General features: G+C 43.3%; 1 protein-coding gene across 3 annotated transcripts in view; it reads right to left on the reverse strand.

The window, feature by feature from the left end:
- Positions 1-23,892, reverse strand: part of LOC110503043 (proteasome activator complex subunit 4B) — a 97,662-nt gene that overhangs the window by 68,043 nt on the left and 5,727 nt on the right. For 2 of the 3 annotated variants that reach the window (XM_090217579.1, XM_036960897.2), the window contains exons 2-10: positions 18,420-18,560; positions 15,519-15,635; positions 11,872-11,916; positions 7,513-7,662; positions 6,944-7,007; positions 6,646-6,720; positions 5,953-6,075; positions 5,563-5,655; positions 691-956 (exon numbers count right to left, since the gene is read on the reverse strand). In XM_090217579.1, the coding sequence (XP_090073705.1) occupies positions 691-956; positions 5,563-5,655; positions 5,953-6,075; positions 6,646-6,720; positions 6,944-7,007; positions 7,513-7,662; positions 11,872-11,916; positions 15,519-15,635; positions 18,420-18,560 (1,074 nt within the window). Of the gene's footprint in view, positions 1-690; positions 957-5,562; positions 5,656-5,952; positions 6,076-6,645; positions 6,721-6,943; positions 7,008-7,512; positions 7,663-11,871; positions 11,917-14,516; positions 14,574-15,518; positions 15,636-18,419; positions 18,561-23,892 lie in introns of all 3 variants that reach the window. The other variant, XM_036960896.2, reaches the window with a different exon arrangement.

Here is a 23,892-nt window from a genome sequence, read left to right on the forward strand (position 1 = left end):
GGTACCCAATTGTCATACTTGAGTAAAAGTAAAGAAACCTTAATAGAAAATGACTCAAGTAAAAGTGAAAGTCACCCAGTAAAATACTACTTGAGTGAAAGTCTAAAAGTATTTGGTTTAAATATATTTAAGTATCAAAAGTAAAAGTATAAATAATTTTTAATTTCCTATATCAAGCAAACCGGAAGGCACCATTTTCCTGTCTTTAAAATTTAGGGGCACACTCCATCAGTCAGAAATAATTTACTAACGAAGCATTTGTGTTTAGTGGGTCTGCCAGATCAGAGGCAGTAGGGATGACCAATAATGTTATCTTGATAGGTGTGTGAATTGGATCATTTCCTTGTACTGCTTACCATTCAAAATGTAACAAGTACTTTTGGTTGCCAGGGAACATTTTGGGAGTAAAAAGTACATCATGTAGTGAAGTAAAAGTAAAAGTTGTCAAAAATATAAATAGTAAAGTACAGATACCCCAAAAAAATGACTTGAGTAGTACTTCAAATTATTTTTACTTAAGTACTTTACACCAATGTAAAATACCACCATACTGTCAAAACAATATTGTGATATATTTTGGCTACATCGCCCAACCCTAAGACAACAGATCTACTGGGAATCGCCCCACTTAAACAACGACAGAGGAAACACTGCCCATTCACTTCTGACTGACTGCTTGATTTCACTCACTTTTCCAGCACTGGTGGTATGACAAGTTCAGGTCTCATGAGGGCCAGGTTCTGCAGGGCCTGAGCAGCATCCAGACTGCCCGTCTTACTGAACATGGCCAGCAGCACCGGCTGCATCATACTCTCCACGAACGCCGTGATGTCCGCCTCCGTCAACTTGTGGCTGTCCGGTACCGGAGTGAGCCACGTGGGCTTCCGGTAGCGCTCCCGGTGGAGCCGCCGCACCACGCTGGCCGGGAGGCGCTGCAACAGCTTCATCAACTTCATCTGGGGACAGAGATAGGTGTGAGGACTAGAGAGACCAGTGTGATGACATTATTTTACCTTATTTCAACAAGGAACACAGACTGAGACCAAGGTCTCTTTTACAGCTGGGCCCTGCGTATACATGTTTACACATACAGGTTAGGTACAATGATTAAGAAACTACACCAGACAAACAAAACCATCACAGATAACACACAAAAATACAACAACAGATTACATTTACACACAGGTTATTCTACTAACAGGTTATTCTACTAACAGGTTATTCTACTAACAGGTTATTCCCCTAACAGCACAAGAACTTGCATTACCCAAAACAGTTACAAGCAATACAAGAATAAAATCCTTCAATAAATGTTTAAAACAAGAGTCCCAAGTTTAAGTTTAGTCTGCAGGCTATTCCATAGGCAAGGAGCGTAACAGGAAAAGGCAGCCAGACCCAACTCTGTGGAAACCGCATGGGCCTCAAGTGTAATCCATGCTTGAGACCTGGTTTTAGGAATTCTAATTCTAATATTGATGAGTGATGTTAAATAAGAAGGTAGTTTATTCAGAAGTGCTTTATGGACAAACACGAGAGCATGTTGTTCTCGTCTCACGGACAGCGAAGTCCAACCCACATTTTGATATAAAACTCAATGGTGAGTTCTGTAGCTAACACCCGTAATAAACCTAAGTGAACAATGATAAGTAGCATCCAGCGATTTAAGTGTTGATGCCGTAGCATGCATGTAAATAATATCCCCATAATCTACAACAGACATAAAAGTAGCTTTGCACAATTTGTCTTCTATTTGTAGAGGACAAACATGTCCTGTTTCTATAGAGGAAGCCTAGCTTGATTTTTTGCCGTTAACAAAGTTCGTCAACATGCATTTTAAAAGGCAGTTTATCATCCAACCATATCCCTAAGTATTTATATGCAGAGACCTGATTCATTCGAGAACCATGTAAGCTCATGAGGGACAGAGAGACAGGTGTGAGGGACAGAGAGACAGGTGTGAGGGACAGAGAGACAGGTGTGAGGGACAGAGAGACAGGTGTGAGGGACAGAGAGACAGGTGTGAGGGACAGAGAGACAGGTGTGAGGGACAGAGAGACAGGTGTGAGGGACAGAGAGACAGGTGTGAGGGACAGAGAGACAGGTGTGAGGGACAGAGAGACAGGTGTGAGGGACAGATACAGGGTTAGAGAGAAGCTGGACGGGAGGCAGATATGAGGACAAAGACAGACCGGTACGTTACACAGGGGTGTCAGACAGTGTGGTGATAGCGTGCCTTCCAGGGTTGAGGAAAATTACATTTCATCTCAGTAAGTACACTGAAATTGAGCACAGCATGGCTTTAGAACCAATACCCTGTCAGGACAGCATGGCATTAGAACCAATACCCTGTCAGGAGTGCATGGCTTTAGAACCAATACCCTGTCAGGAGTGCATGGCTTTAGAACCAATAACCAATCATGACAGCATGGCTTTAGAACCAATACCCTTTTAGAACAGCAGGTTGTGTCCGTCTCCCCACGCCACTAAACCAACAGCTACTAAGGGGCATGGAGAGACTGACTTGCACAGAAACTTTCCTAAGTATAGATTCAGGTCAATTATTGATTTTGCACAGGTTTATCTCAGGTGAGTTGAACCCACACATTCTCAATAAAGACTTAAATATCTCCGTCCCAGATTCAGTTCCCTTATTGGGTGACAGAATGACATATCTTGGGAATGTCAGGGGCTGGCCAAAGGCATTTGATGAATTCAAAAAAATATATGTGTCTTTCTATGTCACTAAATCGATGATGACTACTTTACAGGTATATTACTGTCACTATAGCGACGAGGACTACATTAAAAGGTACATTACTGTCACTATAGCGACGAGGACCACATTACAGGTACATTACTGTCACTATAGCGACGAGGACCACATTAAAGGTACATTACTGTCACTATAGCGACGAGGACTACATTACAGGTACATTACTGTCACTATAGCGACGAGGACCACATTACAGGTACATTACTGTCACTATAGCGACGAGGACCACATTACAGGTACATTACTGTCACTATAGCGACGAGGACCACATTACAGGTACATTACTGTCACTATAGCGACGAGGACTACATTACAGGTACATTACTGTCACTATAGCGACGAGGACCACATTACAGGTACATTACTGTCACTATAGCGACGATGACCACATTACAGGTACATTACTGTCACTATAGCGACGAGGACCACATTACAGGTACATTACTGTCACTATAGCGACGAGGACCACATTACAGGTACATTACTGTCACTATAGCGACGAGGACTACATTACAGGTACATTACTGTCACTATAGCGACGAGGACTACATTACAGGTACATTACTGTCACTATAGCGAAGAGGACTACATTACTGTCACTATAGCAACGAGGACTACATTACTGTCACTATAGCGACGAGGACTACATTACTGTCACTATAGCGACGAGGACTACATTGCTGTCACTATAGCGACAAGGACTACATTACTGTCACTATAGCGACGAGGACTACATTACTGTCACTATAGCGACGAGGACTACATTACAGGTACATTACTGTCACTATAGCGAAGAGGACTACATTACTGTCACTATAGTGACAAGGACTACATTACTGTCACTATAGCGACGAGGACTACATTACTGTCACTATAGCGACGGGGACTACATTACAGGTACATTACTGTCACTATAGCGAAGAGGACTACATTACTGTCACTATAGCGACGAGGACTACATTACTGTCACTATAGAGACGAGGACTACATTACAGGTACATTACTGTCACTATAGCGACGAGGACTACATTACAGGTACATTACTGTCACTATAGTGACGAGGACTACATTACAGGTACATTACTGTCACTATAGCGACGAGGACTACATTAGTCACTATAGCGACGAGGACTGAATTACAGTCACTATAGCGACGAGGACTACATTACAGGTACATTACTGTCACTATAGTGACGAGGACTACATTACAGGTACATTACTGTCACTATAGTGACGAGGACTACATTACTGTCACTATAGCGACGGGGACTACATTACAGGTACATTACTGTCACTATAGCGAAGAGGACTACATTACTGTCACTATAGCGACGAGGACTACATTACTGTCACTATAGAGACGAGGACTACATTACTGTCACTATAGAGACGAGGACTACATTACAGGTACATTACTGTCACTATAGCGACGAGGACTACATTACAGGTACATTACTGTCACTATAGTGACGAGGACTACATTACAGGTACATTACTGTCACTATAGCGACGAGGACTACATTAGTCACTATAGCGACGAGGACTGAATTACAGTCACTATAGCGACGAGGACTACATTACAGGTACATTACTGTCACTATAGTGACGAGGACTACATTACAGGTACATTACTGTCACTATAGTGACGAGGACTACATTACAGGTACATTACTGTCACTATAGCGATGAGGGCTACATTACAGGTACATTACTGTCACTATAGCGACGAGGACCACATTACTGTCACTATAGCGATGAGGACTACATTACAGGTACATTACTGTCACTATAGCGACGAGGACTGAATTACAGTCACTATAGCGACGAGGACTACATTACAGGTACATTACTGTCACTATAGCGACGAGGACTGAATTACAGTCACTATAGCGACGAGGACTACATTACAGGTACATTGCTGTCCCTATAGCGACGAGGACTGAATTACAGTCACTATAGCGATGAGGACTACATTACAGGTACATTACTGTCACTACATTACAGGTACATTACTGTCACTATAGCGATGAGGACTACATTACCATCTTACTTTAGCCAACTCAGGATGCATGGTACTTTTATATTGGACACAGATCACAAGAGCGTGGGATTGTCTGTTTATATTCCCCTACACTGAAAACAAACCAGGAGAACATCTCACAAGTTGATGGGGTTTACCAGAAACATAACAGGGTCACAACTCTACCTCCAGACCTGGGTTCAAAAACTTTTAGCGTTTGCTTTAGTCTGCCTGGAGTGCAGGATGAGCAGGGTGTGCATTTTTGTGACCATTCTATTCCATTGCGTCAAGCAAGCTCAATGAATCCCAGGTTAAGTATTAGTAATGGTAATTGAACCAAGGTCTGAGTCCCTCTGCCATAAATAAAGGATTGTGTATGACTGTGAAGACACAGCTTGCAGCCTGAGGCTCTGGTATGATGACGGAGGTTGGATGTTTCTAGAAAAGAATGGCATGAGCCCCGGATATCTGGCTGACCTTTTATAGCACTGCTGGCAGCTGCCGCTCTCTTATGTGTCATCAGGGCATTCATTCTGAACGAACGGTATGTACACAAACCCCTGGGCTTGGAGGGTTGGAGAGGGAACTGCCAGGAGGCCTAGGGAAGCTTCTGGAGCAAGGAGAAGGGGAATGTGGGGCACATTCAAAGAGCTAGTCACTAAGACTGTGATTTGAGTGTGCAGGTATGCCAGTGCAACGAAAGGTTTGTTAGGAGAATGAGATGCCCGTCTGGGTAAACATTGAATAAGTGAGCGTGGCAGTGACTCACCAGCCAGCGTCCATGGTTGGATGGGTGGAAGAAAGACGTGATGCTGTTGAAAAGGCCACGGAGCTGTGCCTGGGCTTGTTTACTGGGGCCTCCCTGCCATCACACAAACAACAGATGCTTAACAAGATGAAAAACAAAACAGATTATTCCATTAACACAACTATCATTCCATCGTGAGCCAATGCTAACTAGCGTTAGCCCAATGACTGGAGGTCTACCGGAAACAGCAGTATCCAACAGAACAGCACTACACTTATTCCAGAGTATTATTGTGTTGTGATCTGGCATTGTATTGTATGATTACTGATTACTGTGAAAACATTGAAATAAACTTGAAGAGCTATAAAAAAAGTATTGATTGAGCAACACTGATTGTGAAGAGTGACTGACCAGTAAAGCGGAGACCCAGAGGACCACGTGTACGACATCGTAGGCGTTTGTCAGGTATCTGGGAACCAGCATCTGACTGGTCCCCACCGGGAGGTTCAGACTACGCAGCACTCTGGTGAAGATCTGGCATCAAAAAGGAGCAATCCATGTGAAGATGATGAATACTTTATTGTCCAGTCATCCAATTACTTTTTCTGATCACAGGATTTCATATTTTTGTGGGATTTTTAAAATAATTTTCATCCATTTCATTACATGACATTTGAGATCAGGGCATGTTGGGTAATAACATGTAAAACATGGTGAAAGACATGCTACACACCAGGAAGACCAACAGGGAACTGTGTTACAGTAGTTAGAGTCACTAACAGGCAGCACTTTCAGTGACTGTCTGGTCTGCTATGACATGCGCACCACAACTAAGGTCACAGGTCAAATGCAGAGGGTTAGATTTCAGCATGTTGCAAAAACACTTGACACTCCCAAATGGCTCACTTGGCCCAAACCCTTCAACGTTATGCATATCTGTATTGCTTACACCTTATAGATCAGTAAACATCAAAGTGTTAAGACCAAGGGAATAGGGGCAGGGAGTGAATTGGGACCTGCTAGAAGAGACCATTGGGGTCGAGTAATGGGGTAGTTTCTATAGGCACAGCGAGACAAATGTTATTGATGGAGGAGTGTCCATACCTTGGGTATATATGGGTCCCAGTCAATGTAGCCAATGTTGTCGTTGGCCAAGCGGGCAAACAGGTTGACAAGATGCTGTGGGGGGAAAAAAAAAATGAATAAGGAAAACTTTAAATTAGGAATATCTAGCGAATAGTTAAAGTTTCTGTCTATCAAAAAGAATGTTGGAAACTGTACTACAATAGCCTGGTTCCAGATCTGTTTGTGCCAACTTGTCAAAACAGCACAAACAGATCTGGCATTCGGCTAATACTACCACACACCAGTATGTCAATCAAGTGAATGTTGTCCAACTTACCACCTCCCAACCTGGAAGGTTCTGTACTGCCACCCACAAGCTGATGAGCTCATCAAACCACAACCTGGTGATCAGAAAACAAACTCTCATACATACTGAAGCATACTGCACACACATCTCATAGCTGAAGCATACTGCACACACACACACCTCATAGCTGAAGCATACTGCGCACACACACACACCTCATAGCTGAAGCATACTGCACACACATCTCATAGCTGAAGCATACTGCACACACCCACACACATCTCATAGCTGAAGCATACTGCACACACATCTCATAGCTGAAGCATACTGCACACACAACACATCTCAACTTTGGCATTTACACAGTGTTTATATATATATATATATATTTTTTTTTAAGAGAATAAAATTGAAATGGTGATTTAAATCCAAGTTTTGGGATGTCGTAAGGATGAAATATTATAGAAATGTTCCTGTAATCAGAAGGGAAAAAGCTAGAAGGGAATTCCTCAACTGGGATTTCTGAAAAACCTGTGCACTTTGGGAGTTTCTGTAATTATGCAACCCTATGGGGAGGTGGCAGAGGTGTGTGTTCTCACGTGAAGCCCTTGTGGTGCAGCTCTGGGGGTAGGGTGGTGGGGAGGAAGAGCTCTAAGTATCCTATTGCTCTCTGCATGGTCACGTCAAATGGACAGAGCAGTGGACGCCACTCCTCCAACATCTCCTGGGTGGCCGACTCCGGAAAATACCTGAAGAATAAAATCAAAAATAAAATATCATTAAGGCCTGTATTTATAGTGCCATCATTAAGGCCTGTATTTATAGTGCCATCATAAAGGCCTGTATTTATAGTGCCATCATTAAGGCCTGTATTTATATAGTGCCATCATTAAGGCCTGTATTTATAGTGCCATCATAAAGGCCTGTATTTATAGTGCCATCATTAAGGCCTGTATTTATAGTGCCATCATAAAGGCCTGTATTTATAGTGCCATCATTAAGGCCTGTATTTATAGTGCCATCATTAAGGCCTGTATTTATAGTGCCATCATTAAGGCCTGTATTTATAGTGCCATCATAAAGGCCTGTATTTATAGTGCCATCATAAAGGCCTGTATTTATAGTGCCATCATAAAGGCCTGTATTTATAGTGCCATCATTAAGGCCTGTATTTATAGTGCCATCATAAAGGCCTGTATTTATAGTGCCATCATAAAGGCCTGTATTTATAGTGCCATCATAAAGGCCTGTATTTATAGTGCCATCATAAAGGCCTGTATTTATAGTGCCATCATAAAGGCCTGTATTTATAGTGCCATCATTAAGGCCTGTATTTATAGTGCCATCATTAAGGCCTGTATTTATAGTGCCATCATTAAGGCCTGTATTTATAGTGCCATCATTAAGGCCTGTATTTATAGTGCCATCATTAAGGCCTGTATTTATAGTGCCATCATAAAGGCCTGTATTTATAGTGCCATCATAAAGGCCTGTATTTATAGTGCCATCATTAAGGTCTGTATTTATAGTGCCATCATAAAGGCCTGTATTTATAGTGCCATCATAAAGGCCTGTATTTATAGTGCCATCATAAAGGCCTGTATTTATAGTGCCATCATAAAGGCCTGTAGTTTGGTGTGGTGTATATCAGCCATAATACTACAAGCATCTAAAATGAGCATAATAAAGTTGTTTAACCCCTCGCCAAGGACAAACAATGTGTGATGTGCATATGGCATTCATCATATAAATCATTTATGTACTATTTTATAAATAATTAACGACAAAGCATCCTACTCCTAGACATGCAAAGAGCAATGCTGCACGTAGGCCTTGACCATGGCCACAAACCATTGGTTGGCAGACAGAAATAGATTAATTATATTATAATTTCTAGTTTCGCAGCTATGGCAATGGAATCAAATAAAATGTGTATATGAAACAATGGCAGTTAAGCTGGCGTTTGCTGATAAAAAAAGCATCAGTATAGCTAATGTAATCAGATCGTGAGCAGGTTTGTGTGAACACAACAGCATCAGCACTTGGACCGCAGAAGAGCAGTTTTGCATGGCTTAAACGGAGCTATAGGCCAACAACTGCAGTTCTTTCTACCTAAACATTCCAATTCAATTGAATGGCCAGAAAACCCCAAATAACAATATGTACGATTATCCAATTCCCTTCTCATGTCCTTCCCATCGCTTTGCAGTTGCAATTGATCTTCATTAAACTCCTTAACAGGCCTTGCATTAGGCCACTCTGCTGCTGAGTGCTCCTGGCCCCAAAAGGGCTCTCTCTCTCGGTCCCTACTTCACTGCTGCTGAGTGCTCCTGGCCCAAAGGGCTTTATCTCTCTCTCTCCTCTACCTCTCTCTCGGTCCCTACTTCACTGCTGCTGAGTAAAACTAGCCCCAAAGGGCTCTCTCTCTCCTCCACCCCTCTCTCAATCCCTACTTCTCTGCTCACAGTAACAGGAAACTCTACCAGGCCAAAATTAGATTGGATAATAGGATTAAGTCTCAGTCACTACAGAAGCAAGTAACTCAGGGACTCAACTGAGTGACTAAGCTTCTTGACACTTGCACGCGCGCACACACACAAATCTCTGCCACCCTGCCTGTGAGTGGTTACAATAGTCCCTGTGCACAGGGAAGCGAGGGTTACCTGCCTAAATGACTAACGCCCGGTAGCACTCACGTTTGTAGCCATGAAGTGTTTTGAAAGGCTGGTCATGGCTCACATCAACAGCATCATCCCAGATACCCTAGACCCACTCCAAATTGCATACCGCCCCAACAGATCCACAGATGACGCAGTCTCAATTGCACTCCACACTGCCCTTTCCCACCTGGACAAAAGGAACACCTATGTGAGAATGCTGTTCATCGACTACAGCTCAGCGTTCAACACCATAGTGTCCACAAAGCTCATCACTAAGCTAAGGACTCTGGGACTAAACACCTCCCTCCACAACTGGATCCTGGACTTCCTGATGGGCCACCCCCAGGTGGTAAGGGTAGGCAACAACACGTCTGCCATGCTGATCCTCAACACTGGTGCCCCTCAGGGGTGCGTGCTTAGTCCCGTCCTGTACTCCCTGTTTACCCACGACTGCGACTCCAACACCATCATTAAGTTTGCTGACGACACAACAGTGGTGTGTCTGATCACCAACAATGATGAGACAGCCTATAGGGAGGAGGTCAGAGACCTGGCAGTGTGGTGCCAGGACAACAACCTCTGCCTCAATGTGAACAAGACAAAGGAGCTGATTGTGGACTAAAGGAAAAGGCAGGCCTAACAGGCCCCCATTAACATCGACGGGGCTGTAGTGGAGTGGGTAGAGAGCTTTAAGTTCCTTGGTGTCCACATCACCAACGAACTACCATGGTCCAAACCCACCAAGACAGTTGTGAAGAGGGCACGACAACATCTTCTCCCCCCCAGGAGACCGAAAAAGATTTGGCATGGGTCCCCAGATCCTCAAAACGTTCAACAGCTCCACCATCGAGAGCATCCTGACCGGTTGCATCACCACCAGGTAAGGCAACTGCTAGCATCCAACCGTAAGGCGCTAGAGGGTAATGTGTACGGCTCAGTAAATCACTGGGGCCAAGCTTCCTGCCATCCAGGACCTATATACTAGGCCGTGTCAGAGGAAAGCCCCCCCCAAAATTGTCAAAAATTCCAGTCACCCAAGTCATAGACTGTTCTCTCTGCTACCGCACGGCAAGCAGTACCGGAGCACCAAGTCTAGGACCAAAAGGCTCCTTAATAGCTTCAACCCCCAAGCCATAAGACCGCTGAACAATTAATAAAATGGCCACCAAACTATTTGCATTGACGACACCCCCCACCCCCTTTGTTTTTACACGCCTGCTACTTGCTGTTTATTATCTATGCATAGTCACTTCACCCCCACCTACATGTACAAATTACCTCAACTAACCTGTACCTCCACACACTGACTCAGTACCGGTACCCCCGGTATATAGCCTCGTTATTGTTATTTTATTGTGTTAATTTATATTATTTTTTATACTTTTGTTTATTTGGTAAATATTTTCATAACTTTTTCTTGAACTGCATTGTTGGTTAAGGGCTTGTAAGTATGCATTTCAGTCATAAACATAAAATATATCCTTGCCTGGCATCCAGGGATGGAACTAGCTAGCACCCCTTTTCCCTCCAAAATTTTGTGGAATCCAATTGGTAGTTACTGTCTTATCTCATCGCTGCAACTCCTGTGTGAACCCGGGAGAGGCGAAGGTCGAGAGACATGTGTCCTCCGAAACACAATCACGCTGCTTCTTGACACAATGCCCACTTAACCCGGAAGCCAGCCGTACCAATGTGTCGGAGGAAACGCTGTACACTTGGCGACCGTGTCAGTGTGCACTGCGCCTGGACCGTCACAGTTATCACTAGTGTGCGATGGGACAAGGACATCCCTGCCGGCCAAACCCTCCACTAATCTGGACGACGCTGGGCCAATTGTGCGCAGCCCAATGGGTCTCCCGGTCGCGGCCGGCTGCGACAGAGCCTAGACTCGAACCCAGAGTCTCTAGTGGCACCGGTAGCACTGCGATGCAATGTCTTAGACCACACGGGAGTTCTAGCTAGCATGACCTTGACAAATTGTCAGTCAGCAGACCTAGGCTAAGTCCCAAAAGGAGGTTTCTTACTGACAGTTCAGTTTCACAGAATGTCTCTTAATTCAGAGTTGACCCTTGGCTTGGTGTGCATCTCTACTCCAGGGCTATCATTCAATGGCAGGAGTTCTGAAGTACGAACAGATGGATAACAGGCCATGTTGTAATGATACAATAACTCTTCAGATGATACACCAGTGTTCACCAAAAGTGTCCCAAGAGTAAATGCAACAATGAGCTCAGCAACTGAATTCTTTAAAAAGACATACAGTATATTTCATATAGGGGTTTAAAAATATATACTTACGGTCTGCAGCTTTTCACAAGTGTTTTCAGAACATTTTCCACCGAGCTGGGGGAGAAAGAGAAAAGACAAGAGAGAAGAGGAACAAGAGAGAGAAGAGGAACAAGAGAGAAGAGGAACGAGAGAGAGAGAGAGAGAGAGAGAGAGAGAGGTGTTGAGACATCAGAACAGACAGAGGTGGCTGTTGATGAAACAACGAGCACACTGAACACACCAATGCAATTATGATGAGGTTGACTGACTGCATGCAGGTACAGCCAAATCACTCACATTGAAATTCCACATTTAGTACATGCTCATCAAAAGCAGTGCCTGAAATGTAATGAGAAAGGTGCTGGCTTGGGTACTCAATTGAGCTGTGGAGCTCATTTTAAGATACAGCAGTGTTCATATTTTAGAGTGAGTACTCTGAAAGAGTGGTCTGTAATCAAGCAGTAGAGAGACAAGTGTCTGGACTGGCTCAACTCAAGCACTGATCAAAAGTAAGGGATGTGAGGACCATGTGTGTACATAGAAACAGCAAGGAAATTAGGGACATACAAACTGGAATAGCGTGACAAAAGCACTATAGAAACATAAACAGAACTCAAGTCAATGACTACAACAATGGGACTATTCCAGGGCCGTTCTACTTTTGTCCCGGGTGGCCCTGGGCTAGCAGTGTAACTGCAGAACATGAATGGTAAATCATTTAACAGATGTACTCTGTTCATTCACAATCATCAGAATGGGGCTTTTTATTGGGCTTAGGGTATTGTCTTGGAGAGAAAATGACTGGGACTGAGGCTTTATGTAAATAGTAGGTCTAGCCGTTAATACTTGTAATGAACGCTGATCTTGAGGGTGTTAAATGGAGGGTGCCTATTGTTTTAGGCTTTTTAAATCACCTAGCCTGACTAAACAGTAAACATATCTGGGCTGTACTCAGGGCATGCAAAGAAAAAAACAGAAATTAATGTTTCTTATTGGACAACTTCAAGTAGTCCCTCCCATATGAGTGTTTCTTAATGGACAACTTCAAGTAGTCTCTCCCATTCAGTCCATTTTCTTCCGTTTGCTGCCTAAATAATACAACCAACACCAGGCTACACTGTAGTATTGCTGACTGCTGTTACAGGCTTCGGTTTGGTAACGGTTGGGCCTATTTCTGAATGTTACCATCATTATGAACAGCTTGAAAAGGTTGGTCACTCAACTCTGTGTCAAAAGATTTATCTGAGACCAATATAACCGCAGCCGTTGAGCTCAAACACCCTCAATCACCCCGCCACTCATACACCCTGAGCTCAAACACCCTCAATCCCCCTGCCTTCACACCAATCACAAAACCTGATCTCAAACACCCTCAAACCTCCTGCCATCACTCACACACCCTGAGCTCAAACACCCTCAATCACCCCCCCCTGCCTTCACACCAATCACACAACCTGAGCTCAAACACCCTAAACCTCCTGCCATCACTCACACACCCTGAGCTCAAACACCCTACCTTTCCACCACTCACACACCGAGCTCAGTCATGCGTTGTAACTGCCTCGTCTATCCCATTCAACCACGCGCTAAACTCAAACTTATTCAAGTCTCTTTCAAATTAACCGTACTGCATTGCTTTAATTCAATAGACTAATGGGAACTATACAGATGAGCGACTTCTGCCAAGGGCTCCTGGCTTTGCAACTCAGGGCTTGAGTGAGTTGGGGTGGGTCCCAATAGCCTAATCTCTTTTTTTCACCAGAAATGTGCACTTGTTCACAAATGTTTATACATTTGTATATAGTAGTGAAAGAGTGCACACCTCAGGAGGAAGGAGAGATTTTTGGGACCCAACTATAGTTTTCTTATAGGTCTACTTCCCACAGACCGACCACACTGACAATCCCCAAACTCATGCTCTGAATTACAAATACAAAGTAACATGACCAGAACACCAATAGCTCCAACACTCAACCCTGGGGAACCCCAAACCCAATGACCTTTAGAATACTTGGGTGAAACATGTGATAATCACCCCCATCTTATACCAGTATACCAGGAGGAACAAGATACAAGAGCTTCAAACTACCCTTACCATGACTCTCACTCAGAAATACGGGACAACAGTTGTGGCACAAAAGAGCACAGATCAGAGCAAAGAAACAAGGTAAAATGTATTATCTGGTAGCGTGATTTAGGCCAAATTTGAAACTTTTCTCTAACGATGTGCTGTCTAACAATATAAGGAAGCATTTTCTTTGTTGTTGCACAAATCTGTGCTCTTTAGCATCACGAAAAAGTTGTCCATCATGGACGTTTTTAAACAGGTGAATTCAGAATGTGCTCTTGTAAAACAATTCAAGTGGCCTACTCTAGTGCTGACAGAGCAGGTCAAACCACGAAATCATATGGGACTTGACAAAGAATGGGTATGGGGGATATAGAGTCCAGTTAGATGCAGTGCGACAGTCTCCAATATGAGTGAAATGTTAACATTGCTTTTTGGTTTTAGGTTGATTTGTAGTTGATTTTATGTCAAACCAGCTGCGTGGGGGTGTCCAGTGTGCTTTTTGGTTTTCAACATGCAACATAGACAAATAAAAACCAAAGAGTGCCTGAATAAAAGGATGAAATACATTTTATTTTTTATCACAAAAGAGAAGCGTTGTCCTTACCACCTCTGAAACAATTTTATCATTACGTGTTTAGAGGAAGCACGAGGCCGTAGAGAACTGAATGTGAGAGGAAACAAAGGCATAAAAACACATTCAGATTCACACTATGAAAAGCCAATCCATTTCACTATATCAAATTCTAACACCTTTTTTTGTACCACAGCGTCATTACACATTTTCTCATTTGTTTTGTTTTTTCACTGCTCCTTTAATTATCATAGTATCAATGAACCGGGTAACTTGCTTCCCTTTGTGAAAGCCCATTATGTGCTAGCAAGGCTTTGTTGTAACACAATGTTTCCATAGCACTATACAAGAGCACCTCGCACTGCTTGCTGGGAGAAAAGGGGTGGGATGGAGGTCCCTGGCTATATGCAACCTGGGGGTGTGTTGGTATAGATTTGACAACTTTCAGAAATGAGCCTAGCCTACAAAAAAATGGTCAGGGATAACAATCTTCGCATGTAAAGGCATCAGCATACTTCCCAGCCAAAACAGTCTGAAAGAGGTTGTGCATATATTATCATAACATTGTGACGTTTTTGTTCGTTCTGGACTTCGATAAGTTGTTTTTTCAAGCTACTCGTTTGGGTCGCCCAGACAGCTTCGGCTAGCAGCCAGCCAAACTGAAGCATGCTGAAGCCTTATGAAAGGATGCATCAAGGAGGCAAAGGGAAACTGAATGAACGGTGTGTTGAACTGTATTAGCCAGAACCGTGGCAGTAGGCAGTACCAACAAACCTCCAGCGGATTAACTGACACAAAGACAGCTACATTTCACAATAAATTCATTTATACCACCACTAGAGATTAGGAAGTGAGCTCCGTAACAAACACAAAGGTAGAAGCGGGGCCCCACCACCTTCCTGCTTATAGAGGGAGGGCTCAAAATGGGAAGAACCTATATTGGATGGGTTGGTTTCAATATGTGGAGTTCTTTAAAAAAAAAAAAAAAAGACATCTTGTTTTTAACCATTCTGGTAAAAGAGAAGAGGGACGTACTTGGGGAACCAGTTGAGGCCCAGGTGTTCTGTCTTTGAGTAGAGGATCCTGTCTTGCAGCTCGTACAGTGGTCTCCAAGGCAACTCCAGGTCCTCACGCGACAGCAACTCTGTTTTTCTGTTAGAAATAGAGTAGGTGGGGTTAAAATATGTTAAAGACTTAATTGAAAAAATCATGTCACCCTTACCTCAAAAAGCTTCTCACACAATTGTGGTCAGAGGGTTCAATTTATGGAGAGTATTTCAACTCTGAAACATGAGTGACACTCGAGCTTCTCATACAATTAGGAGGGAAACAATAGACCCGAAAGAAGATTTTTTTTTTTCACCTTTATTTAACCAGGTAGGCTAGTTGAGAACAAGTTCTCATTTGCATCTGCGACCTGGCCAAGAAAAAGCATAGCAATTCGACATACAACACAGAGTTACACATGGAATAAATAGTGGGTGCTGCTATGGTCAATAATACAGTAAAACAAAATAAAACAAAAAGTCTATATACAGTGAGTGCAAATGAGGTAAGATAAGGGAGTTAAGGGAGTTAAGGCAATAAATAGGCCATGGTGGCGAAGTAATTACAATATACCAATTAAACACTGGAATGGTAGATGTGCAGAAGATGAATGTGCAAGTAGAGATACTGGGGTGCAAAGGAGCAAGACAAATAAATAAATACTGTATGGGGATGAGGTAGATAGATAGATGGGCTATGTACAGGTGCAGTGATCTGTGAGCTGCTCTGACAGCTGATGCTCAAAGTTAGTGAGGGAGATATGAGTCTCCAGCTTCAAAGATTTTTGCAGTTCGTTCCAGTCATTGGCAGCAAAGAACTGGAAGGAAAGACGACCAAATGAGGAATTGGCTTTGGGGGTGACCAGTGAGATATACAGTGGGGCAAGAAAGTATTTAGTCAGCCACCAATTGTGCAAGTTCTCCCAAAAAGATGAAAGAGGCCTGTAATTTTCATCATAGGCACACTTCAACTATGACAGACAAAATGAGAAAAAAAATCTAGAAAATCACATTGTAGGATTTTTAATGAATTGATTTGCAAATTATGGTGGAAAATAAGTATTGCTTCTTACGGAGCCACTCCTTCGTTGCCCGGGCGGTGTGTTTGGGATCATTGTCATGCTGAAAGACCCAGCCACATTTCATCTTCAATGCCCTTGCTGATGGAAGGAGGTTTTCACTCATAATCTCACGATACATGGCCCCATTCATTCTTTCCTTTACACGGCTCAGTCGTCCTGGTCCCTTTGCAGAAAAACAGCCCCAAAGCATGATGTTTCCACCCCCATGCTTCACAGTAGGTATGGTGTTCTTTGGATGCAACTCAGCATTCTTTGTCCTCCAAACACAACGAGTTGAGTTTTTACCAAAAAGTTATATTTTAGTTTCATCTGACCATATGACATTCTCCCAATCTTCTTCTGGATCATCCAAATGCTCTCTAGCAAACTTCAGACGGGCCTGGACATGTACTGGCTTAAGCAGGGGGGCAAGTCTGGCACTGCAGGATTTGAGTCCCTGGCGGCGTAGCTCTGCAGGTCATTCACTAAGTCCCCCCGTGTGGTTCTGGGATTTTTGCTCACCGTTCTTGTGATCATTTTGACCCCATGGGGTGAGATCTTGCGTGGAGCCCCAGATCGAGGGAGATTATCAGTGGTCTTGTATGTCTTCCATTTCCTAATTATTGCTCCCACAGTTGATTTCTTCAAACCAAGCTGCTTACCTATCGCAGATTCAGTCTTCCCAGCCTGGTGCATGTCTACAATTTTGTTTCTGGTGTCCTTTGACAGCTCTTTGGTCTTGGCCATAGTGGAGTTTGGAGTGTGACTGTTTGAGGTTGTGGACAGGTGTCTTTTATACTGATAACAAGTTCAAACAGGTGCCATTAATACAGGTAACGAGTGGAGGACAGAGGAGCCTCTTAAAGAAGAAGTTACAGGTCTGTGAGAGCCAGAAATCTTGCTTGTTTGTAGGTGACCAAATACTTATTTTCCACCATAATTTGCAAATAATTTTCAGGATTTTTTTTCCTCATTTTGTCTGTCATAGTTGAAGTGTACCTATGATGAACATTTTGCCTCTCTCATCTTTTTAAGTGGGAGAACTTGCACAATTGGTAGCTGACTAAATACTTTTTTGCCCCACTGTACCTGCTGGAGTGTGTGCTACGAGTGGGTGCTGCTATGGTGACTAGTGAGCTGAGATAAGGCGGGGCTTTACCTAGCAGAGACTTGTAGATAACCTGTAGCCAGTGGGTTTGGCGACGCGTATGAAGCGAGGGCCAACCAACGAGAGCGTATAGGTCTCAATGGTGGGTAGTGTATGGGGCTTTGGTGACAAAACAGATGGCACTGTGATAGACTACATCCAGTTTGTTGAGTAGAGTGTTGGAGGCTATTTTATAGATGACATCACCGAAGTCGAGGATCGGCAGGATGGTCAGTTTTACGAGGGTATGTTTGGCAGCATGAGTGAAGGATGCTTTGTTGCGATATAGGAAGCCAATTCTAGATTTAATCTGGAGATGCTTAATGTGAGTCTGGAAGGAAAGTTTACAGTCTAACCAGACACCTAGGTATTTGTAGTTGTCCACATATTCTAAGTCAGAACCGTCCAGAGTAGTGATGCTGGACAGGCGAGCAGGTGCCGGACATGATCAAAGGCTGATTAGAGTGACATTATGTGCCATTGACTGATGAGGTAGACGAAGCATTGCATCATACTGGTCTCAAGATTGTTGATGGGGGTGTGTGTGTTGCTTACATTAGGAGGTTGATGAGCAGAAGGGCCAGCTTTCATACTGATCTCCAGCTTGTCAATGTGAGTGTGGTTGCATGCGTAACTGTGGGAGTGTATACATACAGACCATATGTGTAACCCATGGTCTTACTTGAGGAGGTTGATGAGTAGCCGGGCTAGGCCTTGCATCATACTGATCTCCAGCTTGTCGATGGTGATCAACTCGTACAGCAGCTTGATGAACAGCACATGGTCCTCCTTGCTGAACTTCCTGCCGTACAGCCGTATGTACCTACAAGAAAATCATCTTTAGGGCACAGCCACAGAGATGCATGAACACAAACCAGACGGGCCTCGACATTAACGCTTGTCCTCTTGTCCAGGACAAATAAAAAAGAAATAAAAAAGAAAGTTTCACAAGAATAGAGTTAATCTGCCCGAATGGAAATAAATAAATAAATAAATATATATATATATATTACATTTCCATATATGCTACTGTTCAAAAATTCAGGGTCACTTAGAAATGTCCTTGTTTCTGAAAGAAAAGCAATTTTTTTGTCAATTAAAATAACATAAAATTGGTCAGATGTCTAGTGTCAGTCTACAGTGACACTATAGACATTATTAATGTTGTAAATGACTATTGCAGCTGGAAATGGCTTTTAACGGAATACCTACATAGGCGTACAGAGGCCCATTATCAGCAACCCTCACTCCTGTGTTCCAATGGCACGTTGTGATAGCTAATCCAAGTTTATGCAGGGAGCATTTTGGCTTCCCTGTCAAATATGATGATGGAAGAAGGGTGGTGGACAACACCATTACGGTGTGCAGGCGTTGTGCCACAAGAAAGCCGTATGATCATGGAAATACATCGAGCGTGGCCACACATTTAAAGCGTTGTCACTCTGGTGTGTCAGTGACAGGAGCCAACTCAGCCAAGAGACAACTTCTCACCGCGGCTTTTAAGCCCTTTGCTGCAGAATCAGACCGGGCCAAAGCCATCACCAAATCTATTGGGATGTTTATCGCTGTAGACATGAGGCCATGCTCTGTTGTGGAAAACAAAGGGTTTCAAAATATAGTGAAAGTGCTTGAGTCACGCTACGAAATCCCCTGCCGCATCCACTTCAGTATAAAGATCTTACCAGATCTTTATGAACAGGAAAATATCAGAATTGTCAACAAATTATCCAAGGCATCCTCTGTTGCCCTCACCACAGACGGGTGGACCTCCAGGGCAACGGAAAGCTACGTGACTGTTCGCTACACCACAGAGGAGTGGACCTCAAGGGTAACAGAAAGCTACGTGACTGTTCGCTACACCACAGAGGAGTGGACCTCAAGGGTAACAGAAAGCTACGTGACTGTGAGCTACACCTCAGAGGAGTGGACCTCAAGGGTAACAGAAAGCTACGTGACTGTGAGCTACACCATATTTTTTCCCAATGTCATCCTCAGAGTTATCAGACTCCAAAGCATCCATGCAGTATTGTTTTTTCTCTGGAATAGTGTTCAATACACATAGGTTGACAATAAATGTGGCTCAATTCACAGTTGTTTCAGAGTCCCGCAATAATAGCCATGACGCTAATGTTCTCTGGGTGTCACCGAGTAGACTGATACCCCATGTTATTGATCCACAATCCATAGGTAAGGCTGTACAGTGAAATAAGTATGCCCCCGATGCAATTCTAAAGTATAATATTTCTAGTGTGATTTCAACAGATGTCAAATTAACAAATTATTTATATAAACAACATTCCAACCTCATTTAGCATGATCTATTCAATTATGGCATAATTCTACTATTTGTATTAATTTGCATCACTGTCAATTACATACTTTTATTTTGAAGGCTAACCGCAAAGTATTGTGGCTAGCTTCACATAGATGGGTCTGACCAGCATTAATCAAATAAGAACTGTCTTATAAATTAGGGTTATTTTAACTTAATGAACACGTCAAATTATTGTGATGTGCAGGTCCTGTTTGGTCAACAAGCTTATCTGACACATCAAATAGTGATTTTTCACACGCAAAGATCCAAATGGTGTTCTATAGTATGAGAAATCCTGGTTGAGATTTAAACAACTCAACAACGAAACAGCACAGCAAGTAAGTGAAAGAAATATGTTTTGTTATGTTTTATTGGTAATGGGGACATGCGTAAATGCCAATAAAATACATTTTTGGCCAGTGTGGTGTGTGTTTGTGTGTGTGTGTAACCTTTATTTAACTAGCAAGTCAGTTAAGAACAAATTCTTATTTACAATGACGGCCCGGACGACGCTGGGCCAATTGTGCGCCACATTATGGGACTCCCAACCACGGCCGGATGTGATACAGTCTGGATTCGAACCAGGGACTGTAGTGACACCTCTTGCATTGAAATACAGTGCCTTGGGCCTCTGTGTCCATGTATGTGTTAACTATTTAACTGTACTAGAATGCGTAAAAGGCCGCTAAAATTGTAAATATCAGTATCGTATATCGGCCAAAAATGTCATATCAGCGCATCACTACCTTTAGGTGTTTGTTATTCAAGGAAAGAAACTCCCACGCAGCTTGTAAAGTAGCTCCATAACTTTTAATAAACCCAATCTCTACATTTTTTTTTCTTCTTCATTGAATAACATTCACACATTTCTGATACATCTGGTGGGAATTCTCCACCCTCTGCAATAGACCAATGTCCCTAATAGGCATGGGTGGTATACTGTACATACAAACACACACTGTATACCGTGGTATTTGCAAATAGCCACAGGATTATTTCTCCAATACCTTCAAAACGATTTAGATTTTTTTTTCAAATAAATGTGAATATTTGTAGATACTTAAGTAAAACCTTGTGCAATACGTTAGGAGATAAAAGTGACCGGTGAAATTATCATTATGAAGCTTACGGTAGTCCCCAGGAAATGGGTGTTCTTTTACAAGCACACAACTACACGAGACCAGGGCCTTGAGTCACTCACTGTTGTGCAGCACACACCAGGTGGTGTAGTTACAGTATGGAATTCACAGTGAAATGTTTGCCAGCAAGATATCTTACAACCATTAAGTTAACTGTATAATATGTTCTAAATGCTTCTAGGAAGGCTTTCCACTAGATGTTGAACATTGCTGCGGGCCATGGAAACCCATTTAATGAAGCTCTGACAAACGGTTGTTTCCAGGGGCAGTTTGGAACTTGGTAGTGAGTGTTACAACTGAGGACAGACAATTTTTACGCGCTTCAGCACTCAATGGTCTAATGATGTGAGCTTGTGTGGCCTAACATTTCGAGGCTGAGCCGTTGTTGCTCCTAGATGTTTCCACTTCAAAATAACAGCACTTAGAGTTGAATGGGGCAGCTCCAGCAAGGCGGAAATTTGCTGAACAGACTTGTTTTTTTAACTCATTTTCCCCCCTCATCTTTACAGGAAAATACCACGGGCACTATCTGATGTGTGGAGACATTTCAATGCAGCTAATGTAGAAGGAAAAGTTGTGTACATTTGCAAATGCTGTGCCAAATCATGTGAATAATGCAACAAAGATGCAGAATCATCTGGCATCATCTGCATAAAGTTCCCTCAGTGCTCATGTAACAGTATAGACATTACGTTCGTCCCCTCGCCCCAACCTGGGCGCGAACCAGGGACGCTCTGCACACGTCAACAGTCACCCTCGAAGCATCGTTACCCATCGCTCCACAAAAGCCGCAGCCCTTGCAGAGCAAGGGGAACCACTACTTCAAGGTCTCAGAGCAAGTGACGTCACCGATTGAAACACAACTAGCGCGCACCGCTAACTAGCTAGCCATTTCACATTGTCTACACTCACAACAAGCAGCCTATGACAAAAGTCCCTCTACTTCTATTCGAGGTGAAAATGATGAATCAGACACCTTAATCGATAGCGACAGCTCATGGTCGTCCTGGAATTAGTTTTTTTGGACTCAATGGAGCAATGTAGTCAGAGAAATGCTGACGAATGTCTTGCTTGAGCTGTGTATGCAACTGGTTCACATCTGATGCTCACAGGCCGTGTGTATTGGAAGAGATTTCTGAATGTTATTCCCCCAGCATACACCCATCCAACCAGACATGCTTTATCTACTCATTTGCTGGGTGCAGAGTTCAAGTGAAAGTCAAGCAAATCATAGAGATAGCAGGCTGTACTGAAATCATATCTGATGGGTGGTCGAATGTTCGTGGGCAAGGAATAATTAACTACATCATCTCCACCACTCAACCAGTATTCTACAAGAGCACAGACACAAGGGACAACACACACACGTCTCCACACTGCAGATGAGCGAAGGCAGTCATCAATGACCTTGGACCACAGAAGGCATTTGCACTGGTGACAGACAATGCTGTGAACAGACAATCCTACCCTCACATCACACCCATTGGCTGTGCTGCTCATGCATTGAATCTGCTCCTCAAGGACATCATGGCACTGAAAACAATGGATACACTCTACAAGAGAGCCAAGAAATGGTTAGGTATGTGAAGGGTCATCAAGTTATAGCAGCAATCTACCTTACGAAGCAAAGTGAGAAGAATAAGAGCACCACATTGAAGCTGCCCAGCAACACCTGTTGGGATGGTGTTATCATCATGTTTGACAGTCTCCTGGGGGGGGGGGGGGGGGGGGAGTCTCTCCAAGAAATTGCCATATCACAGTCTGCCGATATGGACAGCCCCATCAAGAGGATAACGTATTTTGTGAGAGAGTGGTAAGCAGCCTGAAACCTATAGCAGTAGCCATTGCACGTATTGAGGGAGACAATGCCATCCTGACTGATGTTCAGACTCTGCTTGCAGATGTAAGAGAAGAAATCTGTACTGCCCTGCCCTCTTCACTGTTGCTCCAAGCAGAGGAAACTGCAGTTCTGAAATACATCAAAAAGCCTGAAGACTTCTGCCTGAAGCCCATACACGCCGCAGCGTACATGTTGGACCCCAAGTATGCTGGCAAGAGCATCCTGTCTGGTGAAGAGAACAACAAAGCCTATGGTGTCATCACTGCCGTGTCTCGCCACCTTGGCCTGGATGAGGGCACGGTTCCTGGCAGTCTGGCGAAGTACACTTCCAAGTTAGGGCTTTAGGATGGAAATGCAATATGGCAGTTGTGCCAACATATCTCATCAGCCACCTGGTGGAAGGGATTTTGTGGATCTGAGGCTCTTTCCCCCCATTACCTCCATCATCCTCCAAATCAAACCAACATCAGCCGCTTCAGAGCGCAACTGGTCCTTGTTTGGGAACACACACATACACCAAAGCATGCAACAGGCTGACCAATACAAGGGTTGAAAAATTGGTGACCATCTGGGCAAATTTGAAGCTTTTGAGCCTGACAACGAGCCATCCTCATCAATATTTGAAAGTGACAGTGAAGATGAGGCCTCAGAGTCTGATGTTCAAGAGGTGGACATTGAGGAGGTCCAGGGAGAAGACATGGAAGCGTGAGAAGAAGACAACCAAAGCTTTAGTTTCTAGACTATTATTTTACAGATGTATGTTGAAAACGTTTTTTGGGTAGATGCGATGGATCATTGGGGATCATTCAATATTCCCTTTCTTTTGTTGTTCAGTGAAATCATCCCATGTGAAGAGTCAACT

The sequence above is a fragment of the Oncorhynchus mykiss genome, chromosome 23 (assembly GCF_057628025.1).
Source record: "Oncorhynchus mykiss isolate SJ-2025 chromosome 23, ASM5762802v1, whole genome shotgun sequence".
NCBI classification, from domain to species: domain Eukaryota; kingdom Metazoa; phylum Chordata; class Actinopteri; order Salmoniformes; family Salmonidae; genus Oncorhynchus; species Oncorhynchus mykiss.